The 14899-nt window shown below is 37.3% G+C and overlaps 1 protein-coding gene across 5 annotated transcripts in view; it reads right to left on the bottom strand.

The window, feature by feature from the left end:
- The window catches only part of LOC118422571 (ralBP1-associated Eps domain-containing protein 1-like), a 47326-nt gene that overhangs the window by 24027 nt on the left and 8400 nt on the right, over positions 1-14899 (bottom strand). For all 5 annotated transcript variants that reach the window (XM_035830200.1, XM_035830202.1, XM_035830201.1 and 2 more), the window contains exons 2-4: positions 5652-5775; positions 1281-1331; positions 204-309 (exon numbers count right to left, since the gene is read on the bottom strand). In XM_035830200.1, coding sequence (XP_035686093.1) covers positions 204-309; positions 1281-1331; positions 5652-5775 — 281 coding nt within the window. The remainder of the gene's footprint in view (positions 1-203; positions 310-1280; positions 1332-5651; positions 5776-14899) is intronic.

Here is a 14899-nt window from a genome sequence, read left to right as displayed (position 1 = left end):
ACCCTCTGGCGACCGGCCCTCCCCCTCACTAAACGCCGTACGGTCCCTAAATGAAAGAAAATAAGGACCATTGAAAACTTTAAGTTAAATGGCATTCTCAAAACATGAAATAAAATTATGTCCTTTACATAAGCCTTCAAGTAAAGATGTTTTCTTTTATCACATTTGATGTTGGGGACAGTTTCAAAAACACCAAATTTTACCTCTCCAGAATCGGATGGTGCGGTTTGTCGGGCGATGTGTAGTGATCCGCCTCCATACTCATGTGGTGAGATACCCCCGCATTTGCGAACTGCATCCTTTTCTTGTCTGCAAAGTAAACAAACAAACAATCAACACATCTTACAAGCAAATGTTTCTTTTACAATGCATCATATTAATTACACATTAGCCAAGATTATGTGAAATCATAACTGTTATTCAGTTAATATATGGCCAATAATCAAAATTTGGTCAAAAAGACAAATTAAGGCAGAAGGTAGTATAACTCAATGTTATAATAAATCCGAACATATAAAGAGGCACAGCCCCGGTGGCATTGCCAAAAAACAACTGACTGTGTGCATAAGGGGACTTCAAAAACATTATGGATAATCAATGTTGGCAATGAAATGGTCTGTTGCAAATAAAATGCACCTTCTTGGAAATGTGTCAAAATCTATAGCTTTTGTATTTCACGCTTTCTGGCTACACAGTATGTTACCCTACGTGACCGCCATTCAGAAAAAGGTGTTCGGAGGTCAAAGCATTTAATACTTGTAGCTCCAGCAAAATGTATCGCATTTTCTTGATTAAAGTACCCACTTTTTAAATTTTCTAAAATTCAAAAGATGTTGCAAGTGTTTGCCACAGTCAGGACTCATACTTAATTTGAGGTTATTGCCCAGATAAATAGAGAAAGGTGGTGCTACAGTACTACATGTAGGTGCCACATCTTCTATTCTGAGTGAATTCATAGCTTGCAGTAGGCGAGTTTGTAGAAACAATGCCAGTGGGGAACACTAGCAATTTTACAAGCAAGGATTTAGAACTGTGCAAAATTACCAGGGGCAAAGAGAAGGAAACATCATACATGTATGTCAATTTGAATTTATCTGGTGCAAGCTGTGCTCAAGATTGGCAGAGAAGGGGTGCGTACTTAATATGACTTTCTCCATTTTACGTTTCAGCTCCACATACAGTTTAGTCAAATGGGGGGTGCATACTTTACTAGTGGAAATAAAGTAGAAAACTCTGTCACAAAAAATAGAATTCAGTGACGACTTTGTATAAAATCTTACCTTGTTCTGTTCCTTTGATGTGAACAAATCTTGGCAGTGGCATGTCTCCTCCTTAAGAAAATAAGAAGACAACATTTGAAGAAAGTCCTCTCTTCGTATTCTTTCCTGTTTCCTATTTTTTACTGAAAGGTCTAACCATAATGTGTTAATGGATATATTTAAATTTTGCCCCCATCAATTTATCCACATCAAAATATTAAAGTCTCTTTACTGTAATGAAAGCAAGTGGCCTAAAATTATCTTACTTTCAATTCTATTTTGCCCGATTGTTTTACAAATTTTCTGCAAAATTCTAAGAAAGATCAAATCAAAATTGGCATTGCCAAAAGTATTAAAAAAACCTTGGAAAGATATATTCAAAAATTACAATCGAATACTTGACTAAGTACAATTTTTAGCTTTTCAAAATGCACAAAAAATCCCAATAAAAATGACTATCTTAATATGTCTAGAGTTTACGTTAAAAGAATAAATGAATGGACGTATGATTCCTTTGATATTGTTTTCAAAGTTGATGCATTTGCTTTTATCTATCCCTCATTCTACGCCGAGAGGAAATAAAAATCAATGCCCTCCCCCGAGGTTCAATCAATTTCTATTCAACAGTTTTCATGCCTGATAGAAACTGAATTACTTCTAGCAATCTTCCGCTTGGCAAGCTGACAGACAGTATCATTATGAGATGGTCCCTTGTATTTTCTTTTCCAATAAGGTGTGGTTAAAATGGAAATGTGTTATTTTGAAATGTTCCATGGTACTAGTATATCAATCTTTTTTTGCCAAATATCACAACGTCCTTGTAGTTATACCATAATTAGGAATAAAAAGAAAAATGTCATCATTTTCATACAGCGATGTTAAAATATCGCAATTACGTACACTGACATTTGGGGAGGGTCAACTTGAAAAGTCTTGATAAATGTTATGACGTATTTCTACAAGAATATCCATTGATCACTTAAAACTCTCACAAGGACACAACAACCCAGGGCCACGGTGATCGAGGACAGTAGTGGAAACCTTCTGACAGAAAGCACAGCCGTCCTCAACCGGTGGACAGAGTACTGTGATAAGCTCTACAACTACGAACTTCAACCTGACACATCAAAGCTGAACAACCCCCCTTGGGCGGAGAGAGTACCAGAAGACCTCCCAATCCTAAGGGATGAGGTAGCTGACGCAGTGCGCAGCATGAAGCCAGGCAAATCCCCAGGAATTGACAACATCCCTGCAGAGCTGCTGAAGCATGGTGGTGAAGTGGTGGTAGACAAGTACTCTGAGCTATGTCAGAAGATTTGGCAGGAGAAGAAGTGGCCCAAGGAATGGACACAGTCTCTGGTTATTCCCCTGCCCAAGAAGGGGAACACACGCCAATGTCAAAACTACAGAACCATCAGTCTGATCAGCCACCCGAGCAAGATACTTCTCAAAGTAATCTTGAAAAGGCTCAAGTCTAAGGCAGAGGAACTACTGGCAGAAGAACAAGCTGGCTTCAGGCCAGGTCGAAGCACCACTGAGCAAATTTTCAACTGCCGGCTCATAATTGAGAAACACCTACAGCACCAACGGGACTTGTTTCACAACTTTATTGACTTTAGAAAGGCCTTCGACAGAGTGTGGCACGATGGCTTGTGGTGGGTCTTGAGGGGATTTGGTGTTGAAGAAGGCTTAATACAGAGCATCGAAGCCTTGTACCAGAGTGCATCTAGTGCAGTGTTCCTCAACAACAAAGTGGGGGAATTCTTCAGGACAACAGTCGGGGTTCGCCAGGGATGCTTGCTGTCGCCAGTTTTGTTCAACCTGTATCTGGAGAAGATCATGCAGGACGCTTTGTACGATCATCACACCTCCATCTCCATTGGTGGCAGACGCATCTGCAACCTTCGCTTTGCAGACGACATTGACCTTCTAGCCGGCAGCAACACTGAACTCCAAGACCTCACAGACAAGCTAACAGAGAGTACTGGATCGTTCGGCATGGAGGTCAGCACCGAGAAAAGCAAGGTGATGGTGAACAGTAGGGATGAGACACATGCAGTCATCCTTATGAACGGGGAACTGCTGGAAGAGGTGGGAACATTTACTTACCTAGGAGGGACCATTACAAAAGACGGTACTAGCGAGACAGATGTACGGAGGAGGATTGCCATGGCAACATCTGCAATGGCTCGTCTGTCCAGGATCTGGAAGTCCAACAACATCAGCTTTTCTGTCAAGTTCAAGCTCTACAAAACCCTAGTTGTGTCCATACTGTTGTATGGGTGTGAGACCTGGACTCTATTGGCAGCAACAGAGAGGAAGATCAGAGCCTTTGAGATGAGGTGCCTGCGTAAGCTACTACACATCTCGTACTATGAACACGTCACGAACGAGTATGTACGGGAACAGGTACGCAGCCTCGTTGGCCCGCAGGAAACACTTCTAGCAACAGTTAAAAGACGTAAACTGCAATGGTTCGGGCACGTCACCCGACACAACAACCTAGCCAAGACTATCCTACAAGGTACGGTGGAAGGTGGACGTCGCCGAGGACGGCAGCGAAAAGCTTGGCAGGATAACATTGTGGAATGGACGGGCCTCAGCCTACAGGAGAGGATAACCCTGGCTAGGGATAGAAGAACCTGGAGGCATCTCTCGATCTTCATGTCTACCTTGTCCCCCCAACGACCTGGAGGTCAAGGGACTAGGTAGGTAGGTAGGTAGGTAGGTATCCATTGATCATTCGCAATGTTCCCTAAGTTCCTGGCATACATGTTACACATTCTTTTGGCTTAAATGTCTATTACATGGTTCAGAATCGTCCTTGAATGCCGTTCCTGGCAAATATTCCACACAAATCTATTGCAAACTCAGTGGAAAAAGGCCACAACTATTTCTAATTTTTGACACATAATTTTCACACCATCCCCTCCTTTTGTAACATTTTGATGCTTCTTTATTAATCTCTCACTAAATACTCATTTTGACACTATCCCTCCTTTTGAAACAAAATTTTGATGTTTAATGAGACATTTCAATCCTTCTCTAATCTCTTGACAAATCCTTATTCTGACACTGTCCCTCCTCTTGAGGCAAAATCATGACATTTGAAGAAAATCTCAAAGGTCTGCTCATCTCAAAATGTAAATATGTGTAAAAATAAAAAAATCAAATTTGAAACACATGCAGCCTTTCTCTCATTGGTTGAACCGATAATTGCCATGCAATGATTCGTTGAAGTGCTAATTTAGTAATTTTGATGGACAGTCAGGACTGGTCTATTGCATTTCCTCTTTCTTACCAACTTGTGGTATACATATTTTGACACTGTCCCTTACAATGAGACCAAACTTAATTCTGTATCTCCTAATACATGTACACCAGCTGGCTTCCTAATCACTACAAATCCAAACATCATTTTCAGATATACCCAATGAAAGAAACTCGCTAAAAAAGGAAAATTATTCTCTATAAGTCTTCAATAACAACATTTTGAGATTGGGTCTTTATGTTCATACAAGCCTTCCTATCAAAATAATATTTTCAACTTCTATGTATATGTCTACGTTGCAATAACTTTTATGTCTATGTTGCAATCTGAACAAAGTCAAACTTCTTTATGATAAAACATTTTGATATTCACCTTGAAAGTTACCAAAATTCCTCTGTCTTTTATAACCTTCCTACATACTGTATGATTTTCTTCAATGATAACAAATCATATTTTGAGGTCTTGGAAGAAAGTCATATCCTTATTTTGAGAATGCCCTGAATGATTCTCTTTTACGATACCACCCAATATTTTGAGATGACCCCCATCAGATGCATCCTCACCTGTATTGAGACTGTCCAGTCTGACAGGCAGACTGTTTACTATGCCACAACACATTTTGAGATGACCCCCATGAGATGCATCCTCACCTGTATTGAGACTGTCCAGTCTGACAGGCAGACCATTCTGTTTACAATACCACCCCATATTTTGAGATGATCCCTATCATTTTGGATTGATTGATTGATTGATTGATTGATTGATTGATTGATTGATTGATTGATTGATTGATTGGTTGGTTGATTGATTGATTGATTGATTGATTGAATGATTGATCCTCACCTGTATTGAGCCTGTCCAGTCTGACAGGCAGACCATTCTGTTTACGATACCACCCCATATTTTGAGATGATCCCTATCATTTTTGATTGATTGATTGATTGATTGATTGATTGATTGATCCTCACCTGTATTGAGCCTGTCCAGTCTGACAGGCAGACCATTCTGTTTACGATACCACCCCATATTTTGAGATGATCCCTATCATTTTTGATTGATTGATTGATTGATTGATTGATTGATTGATTGATTGATTGATTGATTGATTGATTGATATTCACCTGTATTGAGACTGTCCAGTCTGACAGGCAGACCGTTCTGTACAGCAGCGATCAGTTTCAGCGCGATGTAGAACTGGCTACGCCCAAAATGACCCAGTCTGGTCGCACCGCACAGTTCTGTGATCTGGGAATAAAAAAAAAAAGAGTTCAATGACCTCAAACCTCCATGAAATATTCAGGGTTATTCATTTGCCTTGTTCAACTGTACAGTAGACAGGTCGTCTATTACCCAAATTGACCTGTCACTACAGATGAAAATGACTAACATATGAAAAATACGTTTGTGAAGATTAGTCATCCAGGAGACATTAAAATTGAAGAAGATTCACTCTTTACTTCTGGATACTTTAAAAATTTTAATAGACGTTTCGAAAGGAGTCCACCTTTCTTCATCAGTGAAATGAAAATGAAGCTGTACAATTTCTCGGAACAAGGAATGAATTCTAATGCCACTCCTTGTTCCGAGAAATTGTACAACTTCATTTTCATTTCACTGATGAAGAAAGGTGGACTTTCAAAGGTGGACTTTCAAAGGTGGACTCCTTTCGAAACGTCTATTAAAATTCTTAAAGTATCCAGAAGTAAAGAGTGAATCTTCTTCAATTTTAACATATGAAAAATTTCTGTGAAAAAAAGACAAAAACAGTACCTCCCCATAAACTAGTAGCCTCTTCCATTGACCCACATGACCTGGACTGCCTTGTCACATTAATGACTAGTTCTACCACCTCTGAGCTGTACTTTCTGCCACTAGGCAAGTCTGATCTTTGTAGTCATCTTCCCATTAATAACTTCCTATCAGAGTCTTAACTGACAACACATGTAGTGCATATTCAAGTTATTACAAACACCACCAACATTGACAGGGTTGAACAAGTTTTCTAAAATCCACTTGTCCTATCGGGCAAGCACATAAAAAATGTACTTGCCCGAACCAATTTTTCACTTACCCAAAATTCAAATGTCACTGTTACTAGTATATGCATTTTCACTTCCAGCAATGGAATTCTCTGTAGACAATTGCTTGATGTCATGACTGTAAAAAGTAACAAGTATATCAAAATTGCACTAAAATCAATGGAAAAATCTTACTTGCCCGATCGGACAAGTGGGGTAGGACATGCACTTGCCCGAACAGCACTTTCACTTGCCCTGGACAATAGGGCTAGTGGACTTGTTTATCCTTGATTGACAAACATATCTACAAAAAAAAGACTTCATACACTGAGAAATTTTTATTCACAGTGTTTACTTACAGGTTTTGTTCAGCCACAGTAATCTTCTAATTTCTTTCTTCTCAAATGTAAAATTCTTATATCAACTAGAATATCAACAGAAGTCAGAGGGGAGTGAATATACAAGTCAGATTCAAGTTTCCATTTTGACCCATTGCTTTTAATTTTCCATTTAAAATGTCCAACAACCAAGGAAATGATTTGGTGCGGCCTTACCAACATAAAATTAACTAGCCAGCAATCAAGAGACTTTATCCTAAAGGCCTAATGCCATTTCTATGCCTTGGTTTTATGTAATAGTGCATTGACCTCTTTTTTATAGGCTACTAATACTGTGATTTCTATACTGTATCTCCAGTCTAAAGCTGTATGGAATCTCTCTTAAGTGCCACTTCTAATGCATTTCCATTTGAATTTGAGGACATTTTAAAGTCTTCTTCCTATTCTATACGTAGGTTTGCAAGCAGCTTGCAATAGTGTCTTTAAGTTTAAAGGATAAAATATAGAAAAGGTAAAATATTGCATCCTCTTAAATGGACCACAGAAATTGCCATCAGACAAAATTTCCATCACATTTTATGGAAAGTACATGGGACTTTCAAGTAATTAGGACATAGACAAAGAAATGAAGGATATTTTCTGGTACAAAAAAACATGGAAAAGAGCAAACAACGGAAAGATAGCGTCATATCAAATGAACCAAGGAAAATGGCCAACCCACGCACTCAACTGTCCTTGAAAATGTCAACTAGATGAAAATTCCAGTATATTCTTTTGGAGTGCATGGCTTAGGGTACTTTAGTGGGTAACATGCATTGGCATAATACCGGCCGTAAGACTTATGCCGGCCGATCAAAAATAATGGAATTTAAAGAGATCTACACATGCAACAATAGTTATTTCTGAGGTGTGCACACTTCAGACATCTAGGTGTCCAATACATCATTTACAAAGCATCGATAACAATGTATTCGAAGACAACAAGGCCAAAAGTTTTCAGTATCTTTTTCGGGGTAGGCAGCTCGTCGTGGGACGAACACACTGTCACATTCATTGCCAGATTTGTAGATCAAGATTACACATGCTCATGGCACAAGACGAACATGATTCAACAACAATCTTGAATTTCTGTTATGGTGACCTACAACTCATGTAAAAGTGTGAAGAACCGTTGCATAATAGCCCAGATCTACGACTGAATGGGCAAAATTGAACGTACGCAGCCATTTTCCCGCCATTTCTATATCTACGCTAGCAGTGAAGTGTTACGTCATAGCTGTTGTGACGGACAGAAGTTAAATGAAAATACTTGACAGTATACGTCCGTTTTCTCATGACATTTTGTATGCTCATGCAGGTTTATGTTTTATGCATTTACTAACAGAAAAGGAAGGAACATCAGAGGATGTATAAAGGTACATAGCGGCAGTTAATTGTGCCGTGTTTCTTCTGGCCGGTATTTTTACCCCCTCCCAACCACGCGCCCGTTCGCCGTGTAATTCCGCGGCGTGTTACAATTACAATATTACGCTTTTAGCAGGACAAGAGTGGCAGAAAAGTTACACAGAAGAAGTGGCAAGGGTAACCTATAACAGCAACATGTAACTGGAGAAAATGATGCGTTGACAATTTGTCAAATCAGTATGGCTAGAGAAATCGTCGTAAACGTCCGGTATTATGATAATAGATGTTATGTACAGGATGGGAAATGTTCAATATTCTGTGCATACTGGAGATTTTTGTTACGCAGGCGTTTGTTGGTATATGCATTCCACGTAAGCTGTGCCAGTAGTAACGTTTAAACAATAAAATCAACAGACAAGTAAGAAATTTGATGGGCTATGGTAATCACTTACTGTAAATTCATTTATTTTATGCAGTAGGAAGAAAAAGCAGCATTTTAAGCTCAGTCAGAGTCAGTTTAAAAATTGCTGTAGTATCCAACTTAGCAATATGACCAGTGGAAAGGCAAATTTGTGGCGTTATGATTTTGTGGAGGAAATCAAGGACATTGCAAAAACTGTGAAAATAAAACCTATGAACATTTAAGAATTATGTTACCCAAACGAATAGTGAATAATAAAGCAATCAATACATACTAAATGGAAACAATTTCTTCAATAATGATAAATACTAAATATTGAGCCTGTATTTCAACTTCAAATCCTGAAATCATTTCCGCAAACTTTAAGACTTTTAGCAAATTACAACTGGGAACTCTGAGACTTGTTGAAGTATGTGAATAACATTCTAAATACTAATTTATGCAATCATTAAAATAAACATGAAATTGTACACCTACATGCCATATATAAAGTCTTACTTCATTCAAAGTTAGAAGATACAAATTCACATTAAACATTAAAGCAAAATTAATAGAATCTTGACTGCAGTGGTGCACAAAACTATGCTTATGACAGCAGGTCTCATAAACATCAAGTTATGAGCAAAGCAATATTCATATAGTTACATATAACTTCCTATTAATTTTTGCTTATCAGTGCTCACGATGATAAAATAATTCAAAGAGTGCTGACTCTTACTTTTAGCACTGACATTATAAAATGCATCCAGTATGACTGTAAGTGCAATTTGGGAAATAGCCAACTTCTTTATATACCTGAATTACCTAGAACTGCATTTTGTTAAGCGGTATGAATAGATATGAGCTCTATCAAGTCTTTGGTAAAATGAAAAGAAAATGCCATTTAAGCACACGTGCTAATAACATCACTTATTAATATCTATATTATAAATCAAGAGATTGTAACTTTTGTAGTATTCTATCTTGACCTGTTGCTGTAAATGCATTTAAGTTCGCGGGGATTTAATTTCGCGGTAGAGGGAAAATGGACTTTTCGCGGTGGTTTTAATTTTGCGGTAGCACCATGTACTGTAGTCTCTTACTGCCATGGAAAAATGTTTGCGGTGGTTTTAATTTCGCGGTGAAGTGTCCACCGCGAAAACCGCGAACATTAATCCACTGCGAACATTTCTGCATTTACAGTACATTAATAAAGGGTTAATGACCTGCCCTGAGGTGTATACGCCTGGTCCTTTGCTATAACCATTGAATAAAACCACCAAGTGAGTAAAGCGAACGAGGTGGTTTTATGAGCTGGTTATAGCAAAGTAAATAAGGTGTTATGAATTCACTATGACACCATATACACCGAAGAACAGGCGGGTCATTAACGTTATTATCATATAGCCTACCCAAACTTGCAAACTGCTGTATGACGCATACAGAATGTAGATCCCTTGGTACTATACGTGCGAATTCCTTTGTCGAATTTCTGAAAATTCACATTTGTTCTTTGGTACATGTACATGTACATACATTTGTAAGGAGTTCACAGATGCATTTTGAAACCAAAATTTCCACAGAAGATATTTGAAACTTGGCATGTCAAATCTTTCTAAACTTTCACTGTACTGTAGTCATGATCAAAGAAAAAAATAACCTAGTATTTATTTCTTTTTCGAAAAAAATACTACTAAACTTAGTTGCAATCTATTTGATCTCTAAAAGAACTTTTTCTTGTTTTCTTTTTCACAAATTTGATTTCCTTCTAAAACAAAACAACAACACTATCTTAGGAAGACAGGGAAATCTCAAAGGAAACAATCTAATATGATCACAAACTTTGAATTCAGGGGATGGCGTCAAAATCAAATTACTCCATCAAACAAATTCAATTTCCTCACTGGCGAAGTGATGACGTTTCGGGTGAAAATGACTCCTAAAAGCAAATATCACATGACACTATTGTCATGAGAAGAATCTATTTTGTATGCAAAGTCTTTAATCTTTTTCCAGTGACAGTTTTACTGAAATGCTATCATAAAACTATAGAACTATCTTACATGTGATAGTAGTAGACAAAAACAAAACATATTTCTCATATTAAAGAGTATGCTTTCTTATATCCTTATCAGCTGGTTTAAGATGACAATAGTATGGAAAATTACGGTATGCCATGAACATGTATTTTTTGCCACAATAAGCAGAAACGTAAAGACCTACAGTACAAAAAGGGGATTTGAGCAGACACTAGCAAAAATTACCACGAAAGTGGTAAAAAGATTTTTCCTTGCCAGACTTCCTCCTACTAAATTATTAACATCTTCTGGTAACTTGAGATAAATGTCAATTCTAATCAAGAATTTGGTACTAAATACTGTAGATTGAGCTATTTTTGTTTTGACTTAATTCCATGTTACTTATTGTTAGATAGGATTCATAGGAAAAACGTTTTAGTTTTAGTCGAAACTGCAGTACAGTATAATCTTACATGTCAGGGTTCGAAATAGACATACTTAACATGCAATTTGCACATAATTTTTGAGATTTGCATGTAAAAATTTTCTGAACTTGCAATCTTGCATGTTGAAAATACATGGCCTATAGTAAAAATACTGCGGCCACGATGCCTTTGTTTGTCTGACGGGGATCGTCACCGGTCACCTAGGTGTTATAAACAATCAACTTCGGCTTTGCTGCAAACTAACATGCTGATCATGTGGATATCTTTCCAAAATTTGCAGTTCTGTCTATATTTTCATGTGCCAATTTCAGTCCATCAACAGTGACAGAATGGGCAAAATTATCCATCCAGAGCAGCAACGTTCCACCAAAGTACAGAATGATGGATGGTGGCTAGAACATTGCAGTATAGACTAGTTGTATTTTGCAGGTAAATATTTTAAATTGCATGTGAAATTTTTGCCAACTTGCAATTTTGCATGTAGCAATAAGAAAGTATTTCGATCCCTGCATGTACATTGAAAATGCAAATTTGCCGTGCTAAAAAAATGCTACAATAAAAACCGCAGTGAACATTTTTAATATTTTTAGTAACATATGATTTATTACTTCCATTTTTAATGCCTACTCTTCCTGAAGTATTACATTTCTATGATAAAAACAATAGCACTTCAGAGACCTTACAAGGTTGGGGAAGGTTTCAAAATCATGACTACTTCTTAGAGGAAATTTGCTCTCTATCAGCTGAAATTTCTTAATATAAAAGACATAAAATAGCAATGATATTCTTCAGAAGATGTGTAGATAATTGAATCATCAAAAGAATAAAAATTTTCAATGTTCCTGGTTTCTGGAACTATTGGTGAGTTTTGAATTCAATTTAGAGTTTAAAGAGTTAGGCCACACCAATTTAATTTCTTGGTTCACAGATTTTTTCATAAAAAATATGGAGCGATAGGGAAAAAAAAATTAAAAATTGTAAAATGGTTGGGGTAAAGGTAAGGGCTAATCCAAAACATAAAGAAGTTTTCCGCTTGAAAAAAGTACAAAAACACTATTACTGTAGTCTGTACATTCGTTTAAAATTGCAAAAGTACTGTCAGTTTTTATGTTTGTCCCATTCTTCAAGAATAAAAAATTTAACTGGAATAATAATACCCACATTTTAACGAGCTTATAATATAAAGGCCAATTTGCTAACACCAGAAAGTTGGTTAATGGTTTCATTAATGGTGAAAATTTGCTGAGTTGTAATTTTTATTTTTTTTTCCAAAAAATAGGAGCGAGCGAATCTGTGAACCAATCAATTAAATTGGTATGGCCTTAGATAGAAATTCATGAATTTTTGCAAACAGGAAATATTCAGTTTCCCGGCCAAAGTCTTAGAAAGCCTTTAAGAACATGGATTGAAAAGTTAAACCCCACATTTTTGTATTGTATGCTGGTCCCATCTGTTAGATACTCGGCTGTTTCACAATTGAGTGTACTCATTTATTTTTCCACATGTTACCAGTTGATAAGAAAGTCTACATAAGATATTACTGTTTTTGACTGTTATTTTCCAAAAGCTGGTGTAACAAGGAACACAACAAAAAAAGAAATAGAGAAATCCATCAATATTTGGCGAAACTATTGTAAAAAATGTTGCCTAAAAATGTCCCATTTCTAGTGTTACCAGGGGTCATTCAGTTTTTTCACATTCTGAACATTGCAACTGACTTAAAAAACATGACTGCTACCTTAAAATTCTTTATTTTGTACATGCAGTCATATGTTAACTTGAGATATATTGCAATTTTTTGAAGATATTCCAACTTTTTTTTGCCAGCAGGGTTATTTTGCATTTTCACCCACATGTTACCAATTTTAATGTAATATTTTCTTATAGATTACAAAGTATGTAGCATTGTTTTGATGTACTGTAATAAGTGTTAATTTGACATGTAAAGTTTTGATATGATGTATGTAACTGAACAAAAGTAGAATGAGATCATTCCTACTTTCATCTGACTCACAGCGAAGGATCAAAGTATCGGCTGTAATTTTCCGAAAAATTCTGTCCCGTCCGTACTCCCCCTCAATTTCTGTACTAGGCTAATATTACATGCTTTTAATTGTGATGGTTTACAAGTCTCTTTGACTAGATACCAAACCACTATATAAACCATATCTGTGATAAAGACCTTGCCTGATACAGCACTGTATAACTTCAAATGTCCCGTCCGTACCCCTGTCCCGTCCGTACCCCCCACCTGTCCCGTCCGTACCCCCACTTTTAGTTTTAAGCAAAAAACTGGGGAAAATGACATCCCAATTGCTAAAATAACACATAATAAATACTAAATAGATACAAACAATTAATCTCCTCACTAAAAATAGTACTTTTTAATGAATTTGCCAGCATTTTCTTTGTCAGGTTTTTCATTATTGCCCATAAACTGCCTGGGATTGGCATGAGATGAAATCTGATATTCCCCTAAAGTTACCATCCCATTTGTCCAGTTCATATGCTCTCCTCTAGCCCAGCTCACTCTCCCAGATCATCATCATGATGGTGATGACCCATTCTCCTCACCTGCCAGTGCAGGTAGTGTACATGACAAGGACAGAACAGGCACTACCTGAGACACCAAGGAGAAAGGCAAAGGTTCTGGAGAGACCTGTCAAGTCTCCTACTTAAAATAAAATCCTTGAGAAGAAAGGGGTACTAGTACTTGCTGTGACAAAAGAGAGCAGAAGAAATCTGCAAATAGGTCAAGAAATTGCAGATTTCCTGACAGAACATATATCCCATCAAGTTCACCGGTTGAGCATGGCCATCAAAGAAAATAAGCTCTAATGGCAAACTCAGATCATTGATCAGATCTAATAATTATGTCTATCTCCTTTTTTTCTTAGTTTAAACATTATTGCAGTATTTGTACATGCTTTATTTAACTTGTAGTCAGTGAACAAATGTGTTCCAAAAGGTTTGGACAAGTCCCTGCAGTATCAGTCTTTTTGGCCTGTTGTCTGGTTGTGTCCCGTCCGTACCCCCATGTATTATCATATTCATGAAATGATCAAGTCTCTTGCTGTGTTTCCCAAGTATGAATGCTAGAATCTTATGTAGGGGTTTATAAAGAATGAAATTCTAACAAAGTTAAGCTATCAAAGTGCTTGAACTTAAAAAAATTGTATTTGACCTTTCCTTCTACATGAAATAACAGCAGGGTGTTATCATCACCTTACAATAAATGACCAGAAAATGACACAACAAGGTGCTACTGCAAATCAAAGTTAGTTTTCTGGTCTTGTGGATTCTAGTGATGGAAGATGACATGGAATAGGGTTTATCTTTAGTTCTTCATGTGGGTATACTGTATGTACCTTTACATACAGTCTTAAAGTTGTCCCGTCCGTACCCCCTCAGTGCCCCCAAAGCCCTTTTCCGTAGAGCGTAATCGGCGGTTTTAATTCTACGTACTCCGTAGCGGGACCGTTCGAATTCAACGTAGAGCGTAATCGGTGCATTTTGCGTCGAGCGATATTGGCCCCTTTAATTTAACGTATTACGTAGAAGCTAACCGGATTTTACCGTAAAACGTAATTCATATTAATTTTTCGTCAAGCGTAATCAAAGTTTCATTAAACTTAACTAAACCGGCAAATTTTACCCGCGAAAATGCTGGAAATTGCGTTTCAAAGGGTCCAGATTTCAAAATTTCGCCGGACATTCCTTGCTATGGCTCAACACTTCGGCACTG

This window comes from Branchiostoma floridae, chromosome 9 (assembly GCF_000003815.2).
Source record: "Branchiostoma floridae strain S238N-H82 chromosome 9, Bfl_VNyyK, whole genome shotgun sequence".
Lineage (NCBI taxonomy): Eukaryota > Metazoa > Chordata > Leptocardii > Amphioxiformes > Branchiostomatidae > Branchiostoma > Branchiostoma floridae.
This window is presented reverse-complemented; position numbering and strand designations above follow the sequence as displayed.